General features: G+C 40.2%; 1 protein-coding gene across 1 annotated transcript in view; it reads right to left on the bottom strand.

Moving 5' to 3' along the window:
• Positions 1-25,159, bottom strand: part of LOC134204008 (liver carboxylesterase 1F-like) — a 74,973-nt gene that overhangs the window by 6,548 nt on the left and 43,266 nt on the right. The window contains exons 2-3 of the mRNA XM_062678847.1: positions 23,942-23,997; positions 22,789-22,888 (exon numbers count right to left, since the gene is read on the bottom strand). Of these exons, the coding sequence (XP_062534831.1) occupies positions 22,789-22,888; positions 23,942-23,997 (156 nt within the window). The remainder of the gene's footprint in view (positions 1-22,788; positions 22,889-23,941; positions 23,998-25,159) is intronic.

The following is a 25,159-nucleotide window of genomic DNA, read 5'->3' as shown; positions in this document are numbered from 1 at the left end:
ATTCACATTTCAAAAAAGTGGTGATATTCGCCGGAAAACTCATGAGGCAAAACGCCTTTTAGCTGGCAGCTCCTAGGGAACAAAGCACCACGCGTCGGCGAATCAGCATTCTGGTATGGATAGAGCGTGGAGACGCAAGTACATTGTAGGTTGCCGCCACTAGGGCATTTTGCCTCGCTCCTTGTTCCTTCAAAATGTGGAAATTTTCGGTTTTTCCGACCTTCCCATACACTATTTTGAAACTTTTTTCGCCTAACCTACATAATTTTAGATCTAGTTTTGTTACGGCAAAAGATATTTTAGTTACTAGATAAAGATTGTCGCTACTGTTCTCTTTGTTCTGCTGTCCGAAACATGTGTGGTACATACCTGTCAAATCGTATGGATTTTCCTTCTTTGACATTTAGCTCCCCTATCCTCGCCAGCAAAAGATGTTCCGGACAGCGACGACAGCGACAATCTTTATCTAGTAACTAAAATATCTTTTGTTACGGCCATCTTAATGATGGTAAATTTGATGGAAACCACAAAAGGCGTTTTGCCCTGGGGCGTTTTGGGGCCTCTTCCCCCAGGTTTTTCAACCTCTGGGAATATAAACCATGTAAATGTCTTCAATATCGAGAAAAATTGACAACCGGTTTCGTGATCAAATAATCTTGGAAGTCGAAATGCTCCAAATCAGTCAAACAGTGTCAGTCAGCAGTAGATTTCAGAATCACATGAGCATCTCGAATATTGGAAGCTCTTCTGGTTCTGTCATACAGTATTGATTTGAGAGGTACAAAATAACTCCAAGCTGCATTGAATTCAAATGTTAAGCTGTTAAGCGTATTGATATTAATTCAAAGCATGAAATATTATATCTTTTATTTACTTTGAGAATATTTTTTTCGGATCGTATTATACTTTTTCTTTCGTAGTACGCCCAACCAGCAGGAAACTCGATCGAAGCAATCACTGTGTATGGTTGTGTTTCTGACACTTCGCTGGAAAAGCTTTTGTGTCTTCCTAATTTTTTTTATAACTGGCTTTACTTCATTAGGGGAAGAGTCCGCATTGTCCATACCAGCATGCTGGTTCGCCGACGCGTGGTGCGTTGTTCCCTAAGAGCTGTCAGCTAAAAGGCGTTTTGCCTCATGAGTTTTCCGGCAACGAAATAACACCACTTTTTTTGAAATGTGAATATAACCAATATGATTAAGATTTTCTTAAATTTTAATATGGCATTGGCTAGCTATATTGTTTACCTGTTGCATGAGGTAAATATATTCATGAAAAACTTTACAGTTAAGACATTAGTGTAGTCTTTGCTTAGCTAGGGCCCCCTCCCCTTTCTTCCCCTATTTGTATCCTACAGTGAATTGAACCAAATATGGGGCAATCTACAAACACTTGATCTTCATAGCTGTTCGATTATAATAAATCCATGCTCGTCGCAGGCTCAACATAATTGAATTATATTCGTCGGGTTATCGTTAGCAATGTTTTAACTTTAGAGTTTCACCAAAAATAACGTGCTGCTGTGAATCAAAATCGCAGGCCATTATTCGGCAACGGGTGCTTCAAATGCTGCCCAAAACTTCCAATTTATTTTCAATGATACGCATTTCCAATCACTAATAGCAACAAAGCCAAAGTCAGAATTTTGCAAATTTTTGTGCAAATTTTGCCACTTGCCGACGGCCGCCACTCGGGTCGATACTGACGCCATCAAATTTCAGTCTCAAAGTCTAGTGAGAAAATTTCACTGGATGCCATGAATGAAGTCACAATGCCTGTCACTTTCTTTCGAATATAATAGAGGTCATACAAGAACCGATTTATTTTCAATAAATGTACTTCTTCAATCATTATCAGCAATCACTAAATGACACATTCTTCGGACATTTGACAATTGGTACCAGAGCATCAATTTTTCAAACTCAATTTTTGACATTATCTATATGTTACCCTTATTTTCCAATACCTAAGTCATCAAATAAAATATTTGGTATGATTATATTTTGACGAAGAATAAGTTTTTGACTAACAATTAGTATGATTGATAATAATGAAGAGTAATGGCTGTTTAGACATATTTTCCCAAATTGACTGTAATTTGGGTTCTGAAGCATCAATTTGCACTCTGTTCTCATCTTTTCAAAGATGAAAAAGTATAGAATCAGTGCGCTTTGTAAAATTTGATTTAAAATTGTAAGAAACCTGAATTTTGACCAGGAAAAATATGTCATAAAAAAGCGTTGTAACGTCACAAAAAATTGACTGTTTTAAGTTTTCTGAGAAGTACATATAATCCTTGAATTTAAAATTTCGTTTGCTCTTTGTACTTGAAAAAAGCTGTGTTTTGGTGGTAATAGAAATAAAATAGGTGGTAAATAGCCTGAGTTTCACCTAGGTGAAGTTTGCGTTGTAACGTCACGGAAAAATATTCCTCATGAAGCCTACGGAGCTTGTAAGATATTCGAACAAATTGGCTCAATTTGTGCACAGCTACAGGTTGAACATATCAATATAAATACAGAAAGCAAGTGATCCGTTTGTTTGAGAAACTGCATATGTAACATTTTTGGTCAAAATGAGATTTTTCTATATTCCGAATCCTCGTCCAAAAATACGTATCCTGGCAAAAAATACGAAAAAAAAAAAATTTTGTTCAGGAATGTATGATTTTTTTTTCGTTTGTTTGAGAAACTACATATGTCCACGTACTTTGAAGAGCTATTCTGAAGTACTGCTTACAGTTTTCGCACTGGGTCCTACAGTGTTGAGTTTTGCCAAAAACTATTGATCTGTATCGAAGAAATCGAAAGATTTGGTGCCAATTTATTCAAAAACAGTGTTTTGTTGTTTTCTCGAAATTTTGTAAAATGGACTTATGCAGTTTCTCAAACAAATGATTCAAGTTTTCAATACTCATTTTTATACATTAAATAAATAAAAAATATATTTGCCCACAGTACAACCAGCTATATTGACTTTTAATTATATTTGACTTCAGGGAATTAAAAAATAATTAAGCTCTTTTAGTGGGATGTATTCACCTGTCATAAGACGAGTTAGTACTAAACAGTTTATTCCACTACGGCCATCTCCAGTGTCTCGTACTTGACTCGACTTAAGGCTTACAGTTGAGGTCGAAATACGTATCTATAAAGATTACAACGTGGTGGAATTAAATGAAATAATAGAGAACTGTCACACCCCGAAATTTGCTATCGAATGCCTTTGCATTACATGCAGATGCAATAAAATCGTGAACGACTACTTCGGTCAATATAAACAAAACAATAAATAAACTGTCGTAATTCATCTGGTTTAGATATATTTAATGATGAACTTATATTTATGAAAAAACACTTTAAAAGGTCTGTTCTTAAATCTCAATGAGCTCATTCGGATTCCCCGTGTCAAATGATTTATTCTAAAATATCGCATACACAAACATACATGATCAGCTAGACCTCGGCTAATTATTCTGCCGAAAGAAATAGGGGAGAACGGTCCAAAATGCACCCCTTAAGCTTTTTCGATGTTTTCGCCCATATAAACAAAAATACCCAACCATTTCAACGTATAGATGATAAATTTACAAACCCAGCTACATTTCACAATGATCTCCTATTCAAAACAATAAGATTTTCATTACTTTCTAACGCATTTAAAAAATGTTGTAAAATAGGCCTGGAGCAAAACGCCCGAATGGTGGTCTAAAATGACTCAATTGCATGTAAAATGATGGTGAACGCATGGTTGTTTGTTTTTTCTTAATAGATTGAACTACAATCTTACGGATGTGGTTGAAGAACAGCAAATCGGTAAATTTGAGTGAATGTGAAAAGATTTTGATACATTTTTCCAATGGTGCTCAATGATGGATAACTAATTATGAATTGTAATTGTAATATTCGTTCATAAATGTACTACAACAGATTATATGAGTGATTTTATGAGTGAGGTCATTTTGCCCCAGGGGTGCATTTTGGACCGTTCTCCCCTACTGTTTTCAGAGGTCCAAAGGTGCCATGCCAGCTTAGTTAGGAACAGTACTATGCAGCCATTAATGTGAGATTTCTCGGTGTAGAAGTTTGGGCGCAAGTAAGCAACGACTGTATCCAACGACAACGACAACGACAGCAACGTTAGTAATCAAGGGTTGTATCCATAGCCTCCTGGGGCTTATGAACCTCAAACTGCATTGAGAGTGACTATTTGCTTTCATGCGTCTGATACCAAATGAAATGTGATCCACCTAGTGAAAAATTATAAAATTTCTTCAACGATGGTGTTGGTAAACAGTGTTCTTATCAGATAACTAATGTTAGCTTTCTTGAAGTATAATTGTATTTCACGAGGAATAGGCAATCTATGTATACATTTTTTACAGAACTAGTTCTGCTACTGAAGTTACCTTCAAACAGTTTGGCGTTTGAAAAACCAAGTATTAAAGCTATCGTTCGGAATATGAAGTCTAATTGTACTCACTTTCTTCTACTATATTAATAAAATTTATCATTAGATTTCAGTCGTATTTTTTTAAAGGATTTTCAATTTCAGTTGGCCGCAATTTTAACATAAGACCAAACACTATGTATTACGCTCGAACGATCAGCTTTTTGTTTCTACTCGGTGGTATCTACAAAGAAGCCAAAATGCATATGTGTTCTAAGTAGTTTTCAAATTTAGGCATTGGAATTAACGCTCCAATGGCACATCAAAAGTCAGGATCACATCTAATGCATTATGGAACATTATATCCTTTTCATTTTGGAACAATACCAAACTATAGGGATCGGAAACTTATTTAAAAATTGATTTTAAATTGGTATACTTTTTCGTAACGTTACAACGCGTTGAAAAATCTGTTTTTGAAGAACCTCGCGTTGTAACGTCACGTAATGTTGACGTCGAATAAATCGAACTTAGTCCGTATTTTAGGCATATTACCTCCTAGGGTCATTCATTATCCTCATATATTTGAAGGGTGTTCATTATTTTTGGAGTAAAATAACAACCAGAGCAGAGAATTAACCATGTTTAAGTAGGGGTACAAAATCACGAACTCACGCAGCAAACTGCATCCCAGGAAGCAATTTTCCTACACATATACGGTATTTATATATCTGTTCGATCCGCAATTTTATAAGGATTCAGAATATGTAATAATGCAAATTTCTTCAAAAAAACATTCAAAAGTACGTCAAAACGTTGTAACGTCACGCCGGAATGTGTCAAATACCTAGTTTGAATCTTGCGATAAAAATCTGACCTGAGAACTGCTTCATCATGTGGAAAGAACCGTTACCAAAGTCGACGAAAATATCTCAATAATAATAATACATGATGATGATGATGATGATGATGATACTACCATCTATTGTAGCAAGGCACCTGCCGATAGCACTGGCCATATCTGACAAACGATTTGATCATGATTATATTATTGTTTGTGTTTCATCAAACTCCTGTATGAAGGGCCAAAAATTGGGGGGGGGGGGGGGTTCCGTAAGCAGAGACACTTATCTCAATAATAATAATACAGAGCATAAAATATTCATAAAATAGAAAAATTAGATGTGGACCTGATTGAGAGATAGTAAAGAGAGAGAATGAACGATCAGACGAGAATATCAATATTTTGCATTAAACTATCATGAGGAGATCAAGTAATGCTATTTGTAATAAGTGATAAATATCATGTACCATTAGTTTGTTTTTAGCCGTAGCATATCTTGATATTTTAGATATTTTTGTCGGTTTTTTATCTATCCCGCATAATGAAAAACGACATGCCATGCAGTCAAAATTACATATGTGTTATAAGATATATTGTCACTATTCACTTCATTGTTAGCATACAATTTTAAGCTTGATTCACCATACCAAGCCTACATCAACACTTACTGTTAATACATAACATGCTGTCGATGTGTAATTATATATGTAGTTCTTGAATTGTACATCTACCAACTGATGTATGGTACATCGAAAATTTTGTTCGAAAAAAACGACCAGATTTAAATGTTAATTATACTTAACCGCCCATTACTCATATGGTAGTTTGGCCGTTTACCATCTGAGCTACTGTTGAAACAGTATATGAGACTGTCCATTTATAGTTGACTACTATTAGTGAGACCATCGCTACAATACCACTTATTCTCTTCAATTATAACAGATGCGGTCTACGTATGGTCCATGATTATGCGGGATTATATCAAAAAAGTATCATGTTTTTTTTTATTCTGTGCCTGGCTTTTGGCCGGGTACCGTACGTTGTCGATCGACCTCCTTGAAATCTCGAACGCAAATGACGTGCGCGCGAATCGATGGCGTTTGCAGAACTAAGTGGTTGGGAAACAACTCTCAAGTCAGATTTGTTTAGCAGGAATAGAACTATTGAGTGATTGCTGATAGCAAGGGCCTCATACGCCTGTCACTGGCGAACAAAGCTCGTGTACTGTGCATCGAAGCTTAGAACCGGTGTTAGGGCGCAATTGTTAATGCGAACATTTTTATATTCGGTTAGTTACTGCAAATACATTCTTTTTCGAGTCCCTATAATCAAGCAGGTATCTCAAGCATACCATATCGTTATATTGCTGCATGATTGAGTGTTTAATTTTGATAAAATATCGAAAACAAAAGTGTGCATAAAAATTGCCTCGCCATAACAAAAAGGTGGTAGAGAATTAACACTGTTGTTTACAGTTTAGAACCAAATCCAGATGTCGCACATGTTGGGGTAGGGATTCAGTGCTCCGCCTTCTCCCCCTGGCTGATAGTGACTGGAGATATTTTTGAAAATAAATCGGTTCTTGTCAGGACAACTATTATATTTGGAAGAAAGTAAAAGGCTGTACTGTCACTGTAGTAAACTCATGGTCAATGAAATTTTCTAGCTAGGTTCTGAGTTTGGTTATGTGTTGTTGTGATTTCAAATGTTTATTATGGACACGTGTAACAAGAGAGTCGATCCGAGACGAACTTTCTGTTGGCATGAAGCCATTCGAAGTGATGTTAATCGCGTGCCGGTGAATGTAATCGGTCGGATGTCTCTGAGAAAGTCCTACAAAGGGTCGTTTATCATGCTGGTACGTCGAAACTCATGATGAGCACCGTTATGATGGTGTGCTACTGACCAGTAAACATACCCCAACGGCAGGAGAATAGTTGAACAGCTGACTGTCTAGCCAAGAATAAAAAATGCTGACATCATAAGTGCGTCTGACATCTTCAGTCATAATGCGAATAAATTTATCGCATCATCTCCTTCCGACGTACTTGTATTTCTACTACCGACGGCAACTTTGTGCCGTTGCCAAGCGATTATGTTTTGCATTTTGATAAAGTTAATCTTGGAACCGATTCTATTTCCAATCACCAACAGCAACAAAACCAAAGATACAGTCTTGCAGAAAAAAATTACTTTGTACCGACGACATACAAATCGTTGCAACGAAGAATTCACAAGTGACAAACTCCTCCTCTATCTTGTGTTCAAATAACCTTGGAATGTTCTCAGACATTCAACTAGGGTCGGTTGATTTATGAGGTCGTAAATGTAACACATGAACTTCACATTTATGACTCCAATTTTACCGATTTTTTTTGTTCAGTATGGCAGCTTAGGCTTGTCCTATTGGAAATGCACATTTAGGAGGTAAATTTTAGAAAAATGCAAGGAAATGTATGAGAAGAGATTCCCCATTATGCCACCGATCAAAGTCTTTGGAATTCTGATCGATAACACATACGTGTGTGTGGATGATCGCAGTCCACTTAGCACTTTAAAGGAAATACAATAACAATGAACTTTGTAATTAACCAGTATCCAGTAAACTGTTCATTCTATTCTAGATCGTTAAGTCACGATCGATGACCATATCTACCTACCCGTAACGCTGGATAGACACCTTTACGTGGTGCGTTACGGGGAAAAAAATCAATTTGGGGGCATTTATTGCTTATACATAAAAGAGTGTCTAATATTTTATGTGACAAACGTCAGTTCACTGTTATTAACGAAGAAGAACAAAAGAAAACGATGATTCAAATGGATGATTCAACTCAGGTGCTGAGTGCTGAGTTGGGTGCGTTTCAACTCACGCTTGATTTGAATCATCCATGAGTTTTGAGATTTTGAGTTTTTACCAACACTGGTGGTAATTCGCACAAAAAGTACAACAATAGAACCAGAGCAATGACCGCTCGGAGCAAAAAAGTAGTGCTTATGAAAAAGTACTACAGATAGCTACAGATTAGAGGCCTGGATAAGAGAAACGCGGATTGGTAAGTGTCGCCAATCGAACCGTCAAAAAACAGCAGCCAATCGAGCAGGAGACCTGTCAAGCAGCCAAAATGTTGGGTCAAATACTGAAAACGGCGAAATTCGATTTTATGCCATTTTTAAATAAACAAATTTGAACGCATTTTACATTAGTTTGCAATAATATATGCAAGTCATTTACAGATTATGAAATGAAATTGCATTGTTTGATGGATTCTATTGTTATGTGATGTGGTCACATTATATAGCGCATTGTGAGATTTCATCTACATAAACCATATCTTCCTTTCGTGTGTTGTTCTTGGACGAAGAAGATTGAATGCAGTGTTGGCAGAGTCATATTTTCTATCCACGTTTCTCTTATTCAGGCCTCTACTACACTCAGGAAAATCGATACATACTTTATGGCAAATATCCATGTATTTTGAAATATGCATATCATGTGTCGGCACATACTTATTTGCATACAAATTCACACATGAATACTATGACCCACATGGATAGTATGTGTGAACACTCATGAAATGCATGTGGGCGCATGGAATATATGTGTCGAAAACATGGAATCCATTTCGCTACCCCATTGCAAAAATCCATGTGAAAACTCATGAATATAATGCGGAGTTTTTTGTGAGTGTACAGATGCTGGACATGTTGATGTAAGCAAGAGGTAATCATTAAAATTGATTATCAACTATAAACAAGGTTATCTGAGTAATTCCACTATTTACACGAGGTTCTAAAAAATGGCTAAATTTATATTCTTTCGAAAGCTTTCGGCGAGTATATTAAGGATCCGAGTTAAATTCTCAAAAAGATGAACCCCTCGTTAGTTATACACGAAATCATTTTAATGGACACCCCGGTTTTGTCAACTCACCAAAACTGTCATAACTCCAACATTTCTTAACTGATCATAGAGATCAGCATATCGTTGGAAAGAGGAAAAGTGTATCCTCAATTTTCAATAACAAGAATAGAGACAGCCGTATTGATTTTGATCGTAATCTTGGATTTCTTTTTAAAAACTATTTTTCCGCCAGGTTCGCAACCACCGATTTTGAATATTAATACACCGATGGAAAGCTTAGCTTATATTGTACATTGTGTCCAAAAACCTCAGGTGTATGTTTTTTCTATCCCCCATCCCGAGTAACACACATGTTGTAGAGCAGTTACAGTAACTCAAATGCAACCAAATTTGGTCACATTTGAGTTGCTGCAACCAAATCAGCGTGAGTTGTGCTACTAGGGATAAGTGCTTACATAATATGTGTACGGCCTCTTACTCGTGGAAGTGCAGATGACTCGTCGGCCTCTATTAATACAAGTATCACATCAACATATTCCTACCCATTCATTAATTGGCCCGCATTCGGACACGGCCGGCGCCGGTATTACTTAAATAAATGTCACCCGTTTGTACACATCGAAGTTTATTTTATTCTCAAATATCATCTGTTGGTTCTCTTTGTAATTACATCTGGCCTGGCAGAAACAGAGTAACAACCGTGGCAGTCAATCATACTCATGAGAGTGGTTCAAATTTTTACTTTTTCGCTCCCCTATGCTTAAACGGTGGTATCAATTGTCTTTATAGAACTTCCCTAATTTTTAGCAGATTTGGTTGTAATTTGACTTAGCACGCGCGATTTGAAGTTTGAGAACTACTATGAAAACAGTAATTTTTTTTGGAGAACCGTTTTGCAATGTTGCTCATTAATATCTAAAAATAAATGAGTACGTTGGCAATATAGGAAATTTAGCGAGTGAATAAATCGTTTTTGTTGCGAAACAATTTGCTGCTTGCAAGAAAAATTATTAAGGAAATACTTAATCGTGGGAAATTTAATTGAGCACATAAAAGAATAACATATCAATAATGAGCATTTTTGTTTTCTTTATAACTTTGCTTCTTCTTCTTCTTGGCATTACATCCCCACACTGGGACAGAGCCGCCTCGCAGCTTAGTGTTCATTAAGCACTTCCACAGTTGTTAACTGCGAGGTTTCTAAGCCAGGTTACCATTTTTGCATTCGTATATCATGAGGCTAACACGATGATACTTTTATGCCCAGGGAGTCGAGATAATTTCCAATCCGAAAATTGCCTAGACCGGCACCGGGAATCGAACCCAGCCACCCTCAGCATGGTCTTGCTTTGTAGCCGCGCGTCCTACCTCACGGCTAAAGTGGGTCCCGGTTTACTTATGAAAGTTCGATCGGTTCGCAACAATAATTATCTCACAGATTAGGAAATATGGGATGCGAAATGGTGAGTTGACATCCGGGAAGGGGCGCCTAACATAGCTCTGGACCTCATAAGTTCCAATAGTCACGCTTTCACGAATCTTCCGTTGAGAATTGATCAACAGTCAAGGGTTGCGTACATAGCTGTTAGTGTAGTTTGAGCACTGTTGTCTTTCTGACATCCGCTAGAGCCAGAGGGTGCGTCCTGTGGGGTCTGCCTAGGATGTGGTGGGGTTCGACAGTGGGCTCTGTTGAACTTCTATAAAAAGCTGCATGTGTTCCCAAGCAGGCCCTATCAAAGTGACCGTGTGCCGCTCAAAGCGCACTAGCCTAGTCCTGGTGTTGGGTAGGACTTTAAACAAATTTGACCCGACTGATCGAGCGTCTGTCCACCAAGGAGGTGCGGCTCCAACAGCGTCTGTTCTGGCATCCAGCGGCTGAGTATGAAATGCTATTCCCGGAAGCTATACCTAAGATGGCAGCCCCATCCCGGTGGATAGGGAACCTTGGGCCAACAACCTACTGTTCCCGAAACATCAATTTGTTCGAGAATCCGATAATGAAAGAATACGGACTGATTTTACGGCGACGACTCTTAGCGCGAAACAACGGACACGAATAGGAACATGGAACGTTTTAACCCTAGCCCAGCAGGGTAAATTGGCACAACTTGCCAATGAGGCACGCCGCATGAAGCTTGAGATCCTGGGACTGAGTGAAGTCCGTTGGCCAAACTTTGGAGAACACAGAACGCCGCACAGAAGAGTAACTAGAACAAATTCGTGGACAAAACCCAAAAAAAAATTTTCAACATTTATACATTCTTATATTTTTTTTAGATACTTAAAAACATTCTGCATACTATGGCTATTTCAGAAATGACCCAAAATTTTGTAAAAAAAATATAATTAGGGCTCAAAAATGAGGTATTGGATTGGATTTTATCTACTTTATTTGTGGAGTATTTGGAAAATCTGATTTTACACAACATAAATGTTATCAACCAGCTATTATTAGTACACAATGAGTAGATTATAGTTGTATGTCTCCATTTTGTTCATGTTTATGGTCAAATTATAAATTTTATGTTTCAGGTGATGACCACTTGAAAATCACTATTTTTTCTATTTTTTATGTTTTTCTTCAGAGGAAAAGGTAATCTATACGGCAAGATCCGGCAAAGATAAATCACTTGGGTGTAACTTCAAGATATGGACTAAGCATTCCACGTGAAAACTCGTCCGCAAACGTCCGCAAATTAGATTCTGAGCTATTTGAATAAAATGCAATTTTTCATCATTTTAAAACAACAAACATTTTAACATTTGTTCATAAATTACCACATATAACGAATCCAGGAAAAAAATGTAAAAAGCATGCTATTTCGCATGCATTTTGTCAAGACACAAATAGAATAATGGGTCTCCCATGAGTTGCGTTGATATCTTTTTGCAAACCTTATATTGAAATCGCTTATCAAAAATTCTGCATTATAGAGAAATCGGTTATTACCTAGATTTAGGATGAACCCGTTTTCATTGGAGTGATCATAATTTATGAACGGTGCCTTATTATGATACTTTCGTCATGGCTAGCTATGATATCTTGTGGGCTTCGATTCGGACATGGTAATCGTTGTTGTTTCTAGTCATGGTACACACTTAGAATATTTTACAGTATTTGGTAATTTTTTTTGCCGTATTCTCTTAGCTGAACGTTCGGTAATCAGTTTGATAAACGAATTCAATACCGCACGTACGATAATTCTTTGGAATTGTTGAACTGTCAAAATTACCGATCTGTTCGGTTTTTTCGCCAAAATATTACCCGTAGGGTTTGTAAATCCATGCTATGGCATAATATTAATATTCATTTTATCGATTGAAATAAAATAATTGTAATGCCAAAAAGGGGTAAAACATGCTCATTTATTTGAAAGTTATCATAAACATTACATTATGATGTCAAAAGGTCGAGGAAAATCGGTTGTTATACAATACAGCGTAAGGAACGAGCAGATGATAGTGCTGTTCTGGTACCGGCTTTCCAGTTTCAATCAATCTGGATTGTGAACGGACTCCAGTAGCTGAAAGAATTAGAATGAATGAACTACAACTTTTGAACAACTACAAAAATTGCTTTCCTGAAAAAGTAAAATAAGAACAACAAATGACGATTGATGTTTATTGTAAAATAATATGGCTTACCTATTTTTGCCTTTCTCGTACAATCTCGTAATCTCTTTAAAGCGTTTTTCTTCGTTCTGTTTCGAACGGAATGTTTTGAACGACTGTCAGATTTATTTTACAGTATTTCAGTAATCTAATTAGCCGATTACAGTTCTCTTCGGTATTCGATTACCGACTTTGGTACGAGGATTAATTTACCGTATGTTCGGTAATTTTTTGACAGCTTCCGTCAAGAAATTTCACAAAATACTGTACGTTCGGTAAAAGATTTACGGAAAAACTGTAAAATCCTAACTTTTACCGAAATCTTGTAAAAAAATGTGGTTACCGATTGAATTCGGTAAAAATATTACCGAACGACTAAATAAAAACTGAGTGTGTATATAGAATACAAATGATTTATATTTCTTACTAAAGGCTTCACCTTTTCAGGTTAAGATTTAAGTTAAGGAGAAAAGAGTGTTCAAACATAAAACAGTGTTTACTTTTGTGCATGCGAATTTATACAACCATTTTTCTTTTGGGATCTTGGGCATGGGTTAAAATAAATTAGATGTTTTTTCCTATGTAAATGTTAGAAAATCCATTTAAGAATAAAGCTTTAACTACGGGTTTTTTGCTACTTTGTGGATTATAGCCATTTTAGAATCGTTTGCGTAGCGAAAGCAAGAGATTTTACATAAAACGCGAGGTTTTATTTGAAAACATATGTGTTTTGACATTTTTATCTGGTTTTACACTGTTAGGTGGATAGATTTATCCAAAAAAATGCATTTTCCTGCATAATTGGCAATTATTACTTCGTCCTAGGAATATCATGCCCAAATAACCGCAAAAAATAGTTTTGACCAAGAATTGGCTTATTTACTCCTATGTGCGCCGCATTGCGCGGATTCGTCGGCAGGAGGAAAGAGTTGGACGACGATTCAACACACGCCGACTGGAAGATGCCACGGTGAAACGGTCCTTCGTTGAAGAACTGGAGACGCGTGCTGCAGATATTCCGGAAGGTGGCAGCGTGGAAGACCAATGGACCGCCATCAAGAATGCCTTCATCGCCACCAGCGAGAACAATCTGGGCGAACTACGCACCCAGAGAAAACAATGGATCACCGATGAGACCTGGAGGAAGATAGAGGAGCGAAGAGAAGCCAAAGCCGCGATAGAGCGATCAAAACCAGAGGAGCCAAAGTTCTAGCCCGCCAATGATACGCGGCTCTTGAGAAGGAAGTAAAACGCTCATGTCGACGGGACAAGCGAGCGTGGGCAGACTCTCTGGCCGACGAAGGAGAGAGAGCCGCCGCAACCGGGGACATTCGCCTCCTCTACGATATCTCACGACGCTTAAGCGGGGCGAAGATGAATGCAACGATGCCTGTGAAAGACGCGAATGATCAGTTATTGACCGACCCAACTGACCAGCTGAAACGCTGGTTCGAGCACTTCGAACAACTTTTTCAAGTGCCAGCCAGGCCATCACCACCTCGGCATGATCTGCCTAGGATCCGACGTATAACACGCGTCAATACCGAAGCTCCATCACTGCTAGAGATTCAAACAGCCATCCAAAGCATGAAATCGAATAAAGCCCCGACCGCATATCAGCCGAGATGCTCAAAGCTGACCCCATGACATCCGCTCAACTACTGCATCGTTTATTTCTTAATATCTGGGACACCGCAACTTTCCCGGTCGACTGGATGCAAGGTATCTTAGTGAAGGTGCCCAAAAGGGTGACCTGACTGTATGCGATAACTGGCGAGGCATTATGTTGCTGTGTACCGTTCTCAAAGTTCTGTGCAAAATTATCCTAGCCCGGATTCAGGAGAAGATCGATGCGACTCTCCGGCGGCAGCAAGCCGGATTCCGTGCCGGAAGATCCTGTGTGGACCATATTGTCACGCTCCGCATCATTCTGGAGCAGGTCAACGAATTCCAAGAGTCCCTTTACTTGGTATTCATTGACTACGAAAAAGCTTTCGACCGTCTCAATCACGAGAATATGTGGGGCGTCCTGAGACGCAAGGGGGTTCCTGAGAAAATCATCGGCCTCATCGAAGCACAGTACGAGGCCTTTTCGTGTAGAGTGCTGCACAATGGGGTCCTGTCCGACCCTATCCGGGTCGTAGCTGGTGTGAGGCAAGGATGTATCCTATCACCGTTACTGTTCCTCATCGTAATCGATGAGATTCTGGCAGGTGCGATTGACCGTGAACCAAACCGCGGGCTGTTATGGCAGCCTATAACCATGGAGCACCTAAACGACTTCGAATTGGCGGATGACGTTGCACTCCTCGCACAACGGCGCTCTGACATGCAGAGTAAGCTCAACGACCTTGCCGAGCGCTCCTCCTCGGCAGGTTTAGTCATCAACGTCAACAAAACCAAATCGTTGGATGTAAACACGGTGACTCCTTCCAGTTTCACAGTAGCCGGGCAACCAGTGGAGAATGTTGAAAGCTTCCAATATCTTGGTAGCCAAATGGCGTCGGACGGCGGTACCAAGATCGACATAGGCGCACGGATCAAGAAAGCAAGGGCTGCCTTTGCGAGTTTAAGAAATATCTGGAAAAACAGGCAGATAAGTGAAAGCACCAAAATACGAATTTTCAACTCTAACGTGAAATCTGTGCTGTTATACGCTAGCGAAACATGGTGTGTATCAGTGGAGAACACTCAACGGCTGCAGGTGTTCATTAACAGATGCCTGCGGTATATAATTCGGGCCTGGTGGCCTCACAACTGGATCTCAAACAATGAGCTCCATCGTCGTTGTCACCAGAGGCCGATAGCAACAGAAATTCGGGATCGGAAGTGGGGCTGGGTCGGCCACACTCTACGTAGGGCGGAAACGAAATCTGTAAACAAGCATTAGACTGGAACCCAGCGGGACATCGCAGCAGAGGCAGACCCAGAGGCTCATGGCGGCGAAGCCTCAATAAAGAAATAAAAGAAGTCGACCGAAATCTAACCTGGCAACAGGTTAAAGCGATAGCCGGGCAACGCTCAGGATGGAGATCTTTCAAGTCGGCCCTTTGCACCACCGGAGGTGTACAGGATCCGTAAGTAAGTAAGTAAGTAAATTAGGAAATATTCTTTGAAGTCTTCGGGTTGATTATATTTAGGGGGAGATCCTCCAGTGCCGGACACATAAGCCATTTGACAAAAAAAACTCTAACTATCCGGATTATGTTTCCTTTTATACCTTATACATAAAATATGGCCATTGATGATGATGCAAACTATATTTGATCATTTGAACACGTTTTACGATAATGAATTTTGGAGAAAATTTCACGGTTCAGAAAAATGTCTCCTAGTACCTAGGACAATATTACATCAAATGTTCAAATATTGTTCAAATGTGACTAAGTTCCTGTTACATGAGTAAAGGCATCATTCAGAATATATTTTCCACGTGCTTCAAACTGTAAGTATTAAAAATTGTTAGTAGAGCTTATTTGACTCTTCAGCTAAATTTTTTACATCCTAATCCAAAATATCACCTTTTTGAATGTCTTCTTAAATTTTTGTTTCTGCTAATTTCTGTGGCATTCTCAGCAAGAAGAAACAATTAAATTGAAGTAAGTGTAACAAAACAGGTGTAAAAATGGCTATGAAAAATCTTAATGCCCGAACACCACAATTAGATGGCACATCTAACAAATCATCATCATTATTTAAAATATGGCTAATATGGACCATCTTCACATAATCAGAATGCATTAAATTGATTTTAATATTGTCGATTCAAACCTTCTAAAATAACGAGATACATCAAAATTTTACAAAACAGCAAATGTTATCGTTCAAGCACAGGGAAGCAAAAAAGTCACAATCTTAATCACTCTAAGCTCTAAGCAAATTAATTATTATCTTATGATCTAAAGTAAAGTGAAGTAAAGTAGTTTACGTCGGGCGGTCGTATCTTGTATATAACCCTTCTGATTTTTTTTGTCTGAAAATTCCTTCGTAAACACTTCGTAACTTCGTTTCAAACTCATCAAAAAATTACTCCAAATATATCTTCAAAAGTTTCCCCAGCAATTTTTCCGCAAATGCCTACGGAATTCCCCCAGAAATTCTAGAATTCCTACGAAGCAGGGTTGTTAATCGATAAATTATCGTCGTTAATTTAACGCCAACTTCGATAACGATACCGGTTGTACGATGATGCTTCGTTGACGATAAAGTGAGCGTTGAATCAACGTTATCGTTATCGAGTATTCGTTGATTTATCGATAATTATCGAGTTAACTGTAACAGGTACTACAGTTAAAAGTACAAATATTCACTAGTTGTGTTTGCAATATCGATTTTAAATATTGTATCGCCTTATACCACGTGGACAGGGTTTGGTCAGTTTTAGACACCCGTCTCCTCTCCCACCGTGGACATCCGCTCATATAAATTTTATAAAAATTATATTGGTCGTGGACATTTGCCATACACATCTTCCCCCCTAAACTGTCCACGTGGTATATGGACAGCCTTTTATAATATTCAGAAACACCTTTAAATCCTGAAATTGAATTGGGATTCAAGGAGGTCACGCATTGAAACCGAAACAAATTTCTTACAGAGTCGCAATTTCATACAGAGAATCTGAGAGCATTTTTAATCACCCTATTCTTGTTTACTGACGAAATGCAGTTCGTTCGAATCGTTTCCCCATTTGATTTAGCTGGCGTAAACGAAAATGCGCATCAGTTTTCGTTCAAAAGTGCGTTTGAACGTAAACAAGAGTAAGGTGAATGCCTATACTTAATGTTTAATCTAGCATGATTAACAAAACTTCTATTTGAAGATCCGGAACACCCAGTTATATGATTATTTTATGACTCACAGTGTAGACCAATCTCCTTAGCCTTACCGAATCATATTGAATAGGTGAAAAGGATAACACACCAATATATTGAGAGTATATTTACTCGGTACTGGTGCTCTATACCTGGAATGTAGCACTACAGATCGGTGCATCAAATAAATTTCTAGTACTTAGATCGCATTTCCGATCCGGGATTCCGATTCCAGCTGAATATTCTTGACAAAGGAAAGTCATTATGTGCTCTCAGTAAATCCGCCTGGGTAATGCAAATTTCCGCTATCTTTTTATTGGAACCTATGCTGCATAGTGAAAAAAAATCACTTAACCACCAACAGAACACCTCCTTTCCCCTCGTTTCATAGAGTAGCAGGCTTTAAGCAATAATTCTAGAGTGAACCGCTTCAATTAACTCTGGTCAACCAGCTGCAAACAATTTGTTCCATTCTCGGTTTCTGTCAAAATTTTACATCAACTTTGTTTGCGTAATCTAGTAACCCCAAAATTCGCAAAATTATCGAGTTAACTTACGTTAATTTATAGAACTCCGATAATAATTCAGTCGATTCATCGTTATCGTAGCAACCGATAACGTTGATCACAATCAACTTTATCGGCGACAACGATAAATCAACGATTAACAACCCTGCCCTTCAACTTCTACCCTTCCGTAAATTCCCTCAAAATTCCACAGAAATTCTCCATGAGTTCCTCCGAAAATTCGGTTCAAACTCATCCAAAAATTCTTTCGAATATTTCTCCAAAAGATTACCCAGAATTTTTTCCAGAAATTCTCCCGAAGTTCATTCCCCTAAAGCTCGTTAGGGAATTTCCCAAGGTTCTCCTACGAATTTCTCACAAGGTATAAAATTTCCTACAGAAATTCCTTCCGGAATTGTTTCAAGAATTTCACCAAAAATACCACGAATTTAGTTTTTTTCCCAAACTTTTTAGTCTCTATGCTAAGTCTATCTTCTTCTTCTTCTTATTGGCATTACATCCCCACACTTACTGGGGCAGAGCCGCCTCGCAGCATAGTGTTCAAAAAACTTCCACAGTTATTAACTGCGAGGTTTTTAAGCCAGGTTACGTCTTACCGCACGGCTAAGGCTATGGGCTAAGTCTATAGTAACATTAAAATGAATGTTTCAACATATTTCGAACATAGCTTACGAATCCATGAGTTCATGAACTTTAAGAATGTTTATAAGATTGGATGAAGTATGTACATGCGGGTTTTTTTTCAACCGATTTCCATGAATTATTATAGGCTTGTAGCTGCTCTTGAGCACTTTCAACAATCTGTACTAGCAAATGAAATCCAGAAATTTGCAAGAATTACTACGCACTTCTATGATCACACTTTGGGGGCAGCAGGGACTATGTCCAAGGGCTTGACGATCCCTCCCCAGGCCATCTGCGAGTTGTGGCGCCTGCCTAGGATGTGGTGGGGTTTGACAGTGGGCCCTGTTAAACCTCTATAAAAAGCTGCATGTATCCGCAAGTAGGCTCCGCCAAAGCGAGCGTGTGCCGCTCAAAGCGCACAAGCCCAAGTCCTGGTGTTAGGTGGGACGCTAAACAGCCCTGACACGACGGCCCTCCGACGAGACAGGAGGTTTGCGCAGGCCCAATAAGCCGCCTTTAAAAACAACTATTACGAACGACATAGAAGATAATATGACTCGATACAATCGGCAACGACCTAGGCGACGAATAAAGGATCACGATTGGAAGCTTGGAACATGGAACTGCAAGTCGCTAGGCTTCGCAGGTTGCGATAGAATAATCTACGATGAATTACATCCCCGCAACTTCGATGTCGTAGCGCTGCAGGAAATCTGCTGGACAGGACAGAAAGTGTGGAAAAGCGGGCATCGAGCGGCAACCTTCTACCAAAGCTGTGGTACCACCATCGAGCTGGGAACCGGCTTCATAGTGCTGGGAAAGATGCGCCAACGCGTGATTGGGTGGCAGCCAATCAACGCAAGGATGTGCAAGCTGAGGATAAAAGGCCGTTTCTTCAACTATAGCATCATCAACGTGCACTGCCCACACGAAGGGAGATCCGACGACGAGAAAGAAGCGTTCTATGCGCAGCTGGAGCAGACATACGATGGATGCCCACTGCGGGATGTCAAAATCGTCATCGGTGACATGAACGCTCAGGTAGGAAGGGAAGAAATGTATAGACCGGTCATCGGACCGGATAGTCTGCATACCGTATCGAACGACAACGGCCAGCGATGCATAAACTTTGCAGCCTCCCGCGGAATGGTAGTCCGAAGCACTTTCTTCCCCCGTAAGAATATCCACAAGGCCACATGGAAATCACCTAATCAAGTAACGGAAAACCAAATCGACCACGTTCTAATCGACGGTAAATTCTCCTCCGACATCACGAACGTACGCACTTACCGCAGTGCGAATATTGAATCCGGCCACTACCTCGTCGCAGTATGTCTGCGCTCAAAACTCTCGACGGTGATCAACACGCGTCGGAGTCGTCCGCCGCGGCTTAACATTGGGCGGCTACAAGACGGTAGACTAGCCCAAGACTACGCGCAGCAGCTGGAAGTGGCACTCCCAACGGAAGAGCAGCTAGGCGCAGCATCTCTTGAAGATGGCTGGAGAGATATTCGATCCGCCATTGGAAGCACCGCAACCGCTGCACTCAGAGAAACGACTGGTATGACGGCGAATGTGAGCAGTTAGTTGAGGAGAAGAATGCAGCATGGGCGAGATTGCTGCAACACCGCACGAGGGCGAACGAGGCACGATACAAACGGGCGCGGAACAGACAAAACTCGATTTTCCGGAGGAAAAAGCGCCAGCAGGAAGATCGAGACGGAGGAACTGTACCGCGCTAATAACGCACGAAAGTTCTATGAGAAGTTGAACCGTTCACGTAAGGGCCACGTAAGGACATAAACGGGAACCTTCTTACAAACGAGCGTGAGGTGATCCAAAGGTGGCGGCAGCACTACGAAGAGCACCTGAATGGCGATATGGCAGACAACGGTGGCGGTATGGTAATGAACCTAGGAGCACGCGCGCAGGACATGCGACTTCCGGCTCCAAATCTCCAGGAAATCCAGGAGGAGATCGGCCGGCTGAAAAACAACAAAGCCCCTGGAGTTGACCAACTACCAGGAGAGCTGTTTAAACACGGTGGTCAAGCACTAGCTAGAGCGCTGCACTTTGTGATTACCAAGGTTTGGGAGGATGAGGTTCTGCCGCAGGAGTGGATGGAAGGTGTCGTGTGTCCCATCTACAAAAAGGGCGATAAGCTGGATTGTAGCAACTACCGCGCAATCACATTGCTGAACGCCGCCTACAAGGTACTCTCCCAAATTTTATGCCGTCGACTAACACCAATTGCAAGAGAGTTCGTGGGGCAGTACCAGGCGGGATTTATGGGTGAACGCTCTACCACAGACCAGGTGTTCGCCATACGTCAGGTATTGCAGAAATGCCGCGAATACAACGTGCCCACACATCATCTATTTATCGACTTCAAAGCCGCATATGATACAATCGATCGGGACCAGCTATGGCAGCTAATGCACGAAAACGGATTTCGAAAACGGATACGGTTGATCAAGGCGACGATGGATCGGGTGATGTGCGTAGTTCGAGATTCAGGGGCATTCTCGAGTCCCTTCGAAACCCGTAGAGGGTTACGGCAAGGTGATGGTCTTTCGTGTCTGCTATTCAACATCGCTTCGGAGGGAGTAATACGAAGGGCAGGGATTGACACGAGTGGTACGATTTTCACGAAGTTGAGAGGATGGAGGAAGCCTACATCAGACTGAAAAGCGAAGCTAAACGGATTGGACTAGTCATCAATACGTCGAAGACGAAGTACATGATAGGAAGAGGCTCAAGAGAGGTCACGAGTTTCTATCGGTGGTGACGAAATCGAGGTGGTTGAAGAATTCGTGTACTTGGGCTCACTGGTGACCGCCGATAACGATACCAGCAGAGAAATTCGGAGACGCATAGTGGCTGGAAATCGTACGTACTTTGGACTCCGCAAGACGCTCCGATCGAATAGAGTTCGCCGCCGTACCAAACTGACTATCTACAAAACGCTTATAAGACCGGTAGTTCTCTACGGACACGAGACCTGGACGATGCTCGTGGAGGACCAACGCGCACTGGGAGTTTTCGAAAGGAAAGTGTTGCGTACCATCTATGGTGGGTTGCAGATGGCGGACGGTACGTGGAGGAGGCGAATGAACCACGAGTTGCATCAGCTGTTGGGAGAACCATCCATCGTTCACACCGCGAAAATCGGAAGACTGCGGTGGGCCGGGCACGTAGCCAGAATGTCGGACAGTAATCCGGTGAAAATGGTTCTTGACAACGATACGACGGGAACAAGAAGGCGAGGTGCACAGCGGGCAATGTGAATCGATCAGGTGGAGGACGACTTGCGGACCCTCCGCAGACTGCGTGGTTGGCGAAGTGCAGCCATGAACCGAGCTGAATGGAGAAGTCTTTTATGTGCAGCACAGGCCACTCCGGCCTTAGTCTGATGATAAATAAAATAAATTCTATGATCCTTTTATGATCTTTAGATGTGGGTCTACACTTTCAGGAATCCTTGTCCAAACCACGAACATACGATTCTCTAATGATTTGAAGTGACCATTGGCCTTTCGGTGGGGTGAATCGAAATCTTGGAAAGCCAACGCAATTAAATTGATTACTAATTCAGTTGTTTCACATAATGCAGAGATTCCTATATAAAAGAGTTTTCTTTTTTGTCTTCTTTCTTAAAATTGGGATTACGAATATTTTTTTTCCTTTTAAATCCAGGAAACAACATAAAAAATGTAGATAGACTAATGCTATCAATTTTTTTAATAAGCTTTAAGATTTTGAAGTTTTGCTTGCTCAAAACTAATTTTGATAGATAAAAATAAAATGTTTACTAAAAGTAGAGTATAATGTGTCTGTTTTCTGTTGTTTTCAGAACGTCAAGGCCCAGACGAATCAATTGTTCTTTTCCACAATTTGCAGACAAGTTTATTCCGATTGATATGGACGACACTAGAGTATATTTTCAACGTGAAACCAACCGTACATATCAGAGTTTAAAATTCGACCATTGGACTTATCTATCTCGTCCGCACTATAGCCATCCACATCACCCCTGTTTTACGCTTTTAAGTGCCTAATTGGCGCGTTTTTCCATGGTTTCCAACCAGCAGCGCCGGCGTTCCATTCACTCACCTATAGCGTAGCTGCTGATGAGTCTGAGCTCGTGCTTCGCTTCGCCGGGCGGCACACACACCACACTTTTCACTTTTTCCAGGTCCGCAGGTTCGGTTGGCTGTGGCGAATGAATGGATCAGTGATCTGTGTTCTATTCCGTTTTTTGTTTTGTTCTGGTCCGCACTGGTGCTATGTTCTGGTTTGAATGGAAATTTCGTATTCTAGAGCACTATTTCCTCGTTTTGAGGCAGCATAATAATCGTTCCATAGTAAATAGGAAACATTAAAAACTATAAAATATGTAAAATACGTGATATGTCACCAATTCAAAGTTTTAATACCAATTAGACCACCAAGAATTTTTTTTTTAGTTTTCTAATACTGAATAAAAGCGTCCTACTATATAATTAACGCAGATCAGAGCTAAATAAATCGTATTTATGGATTATTTTGATATTACTACGAAACATATATGTTGTGTTCGTCGTTATGATGCTTGTTGTTGAAGCTGTGGCGATTGTATTGAACGTGCGGGTGGAAAATTGCGCGTCGTCATCCGAAGCCACTAAGCTTGGCGATCTATCGCCAACCGAAATGACCAATCAACATTTTTTTTAGCGGATTTTCAGGGTTGTTTCATTAAGCTTTAGATACTTTTTTTTTGTTTTGTTCATTATCCGGGGGAAAACCGTTTGAAATTTGCGGAAGAGATATTTTCCGATGAGCACCAATCCGTCACTAATTAACCTTTGCACAATCGTCGAATCAATTGTTGCGTAGTGTCGAAATAATTTTCGATTTCCTCTGGTCACAACGCACCATCACTTTCAGAATTTCGTTCATTTAGAATTCTTTGTAACTTTTAGCAAACATTTTCACACGACCGACACGTGTATTCTCATGGGAACTTGAAGAAACAGCACACTCTATTTAACAATTGCCCTTCGTTTCCGGTCTGGTGCATCTTCAGCGCGTTTGTTTGGCCGTTGCCATTGTCTGTGCCATAACCACCATCACCCAAATCAATGGTACAAGAAGGCGAAAACGAAGAGGTACCCTTCCGTTGGCAAAACAAACATTTTCTTCGGCACCAAGGTCACGCTAACCGAAACGCCCCCACACCTTAGAGAAGACCTAATGGCTTAGCAATAAATTGGATTGATCTGAACACCGTTCAACTGGTCTACACGCGATCTACGAGGAAAACCGTTCAACCACTCGTCACAACTACCAAATCAGAACTGAACTGAAAATTCCGGTCTCGGTGGCCACACGGGAAAAGTCAACCAACCGGTGAAGATCAGCAGCTTTTTTTTTAGTTTATAATGTTATGTTATTGTGTACCGGAGGCAGGTATGGGATAGTTAAAATGATGCAAGTGGGGTTCAGTGAAGAACGACATGTGGGTGTTTAAAGCGGGAATAATGGAAGGGGAGTTGTGAAGTTGTGATGCACACATCTATGTTACGAAATTATTCACGTGCAAATCAGTGTATGGTAACTAGAACTAAAGTAAATACAGTAGCGAACAAATATGTATCAAGAACTTCGTTGTTGTAGTTCTAGAAATTTGGAAATCATTCCAATGATTTATGTCTACATACTTACGACCTACGAATAAATTTTGAGACGCATTGTAGTGTGAAATCGTACTAACTTTGGATTCTGCATAACACTTTAATAGGTCGTACCGTCGTTCATAATTAATCAATTAACGTCAAATAGGTTGGTGGTAGTACGGATACGAGATTTCGAGAATGTTTGGGGATGAATGAATGGAAGGGGAGTTTCTAAAAGAAAGGGCTACGTACTACTTGCTAAGAGTATACCAAATAGAGATTTTCTTTTGAGATTTCGGAGTGAACAAAGCTCATCGTTTGGGAAATAAAGTCTCCGATTGGTTTCGTAAAATTTCAAATCAAATTGGACTCCAATATCTCATTTTTATTTCTAGAAATTCACGTTAATCTAAAAAAAAATTCAATGTATGTATGCTCCAGCATAACTTCTGAACCCCTTGACCGATTTTCACTAAATTTGGAACACATATTCTCTGGCTTGGAGATGATAATAGTGGGTCATCTCGTATCAAATTTGTGACAGCAGCGCGTAGGATCGTGCTTTTTGCTGGCACATTTTGGTAAAGTTTTTTTTCTCGTTCGATCGCTGTGTTTACGTTCTCGCTTCGTCACGTTGGCGTAATTTTCTCCCGGACTCGTCATGGGTAACTCAGGGGCCGACTCAGGAAAGGTGCTGAAACGCACTGCACTTGGTGGCGTGGGTAACCCCTGCTAGCAGCTTTTGCAGAGCAACGTATATTCGTCGTTGCCAATCGACGACGCCGGCAACTCGTCGAAGAAGCGCAAGAAGCAGTAATTGCAGCTGCCGC

Source organism: Armigeres subalbatus, unplaced genomic scaffold, assembly GCF_024139115.2.
Source record: "Armigeres subalbatus isolate Guangzhou_Male unplaced genomic scaffold, GZ_Asu_2 Contig326, whole genome shotgun sequence".
Taxonomy (NCBI): Eukaryota; Metazoa; Arthropoda; class Insecta; order Diptera; family Culicidae; genus Armigeres; species Armigeres subalbatus.
Note: the sequence above shows the minus strand (reverse complement) of the source record. Positions and strands in the feature narration are given on the sequence as shown.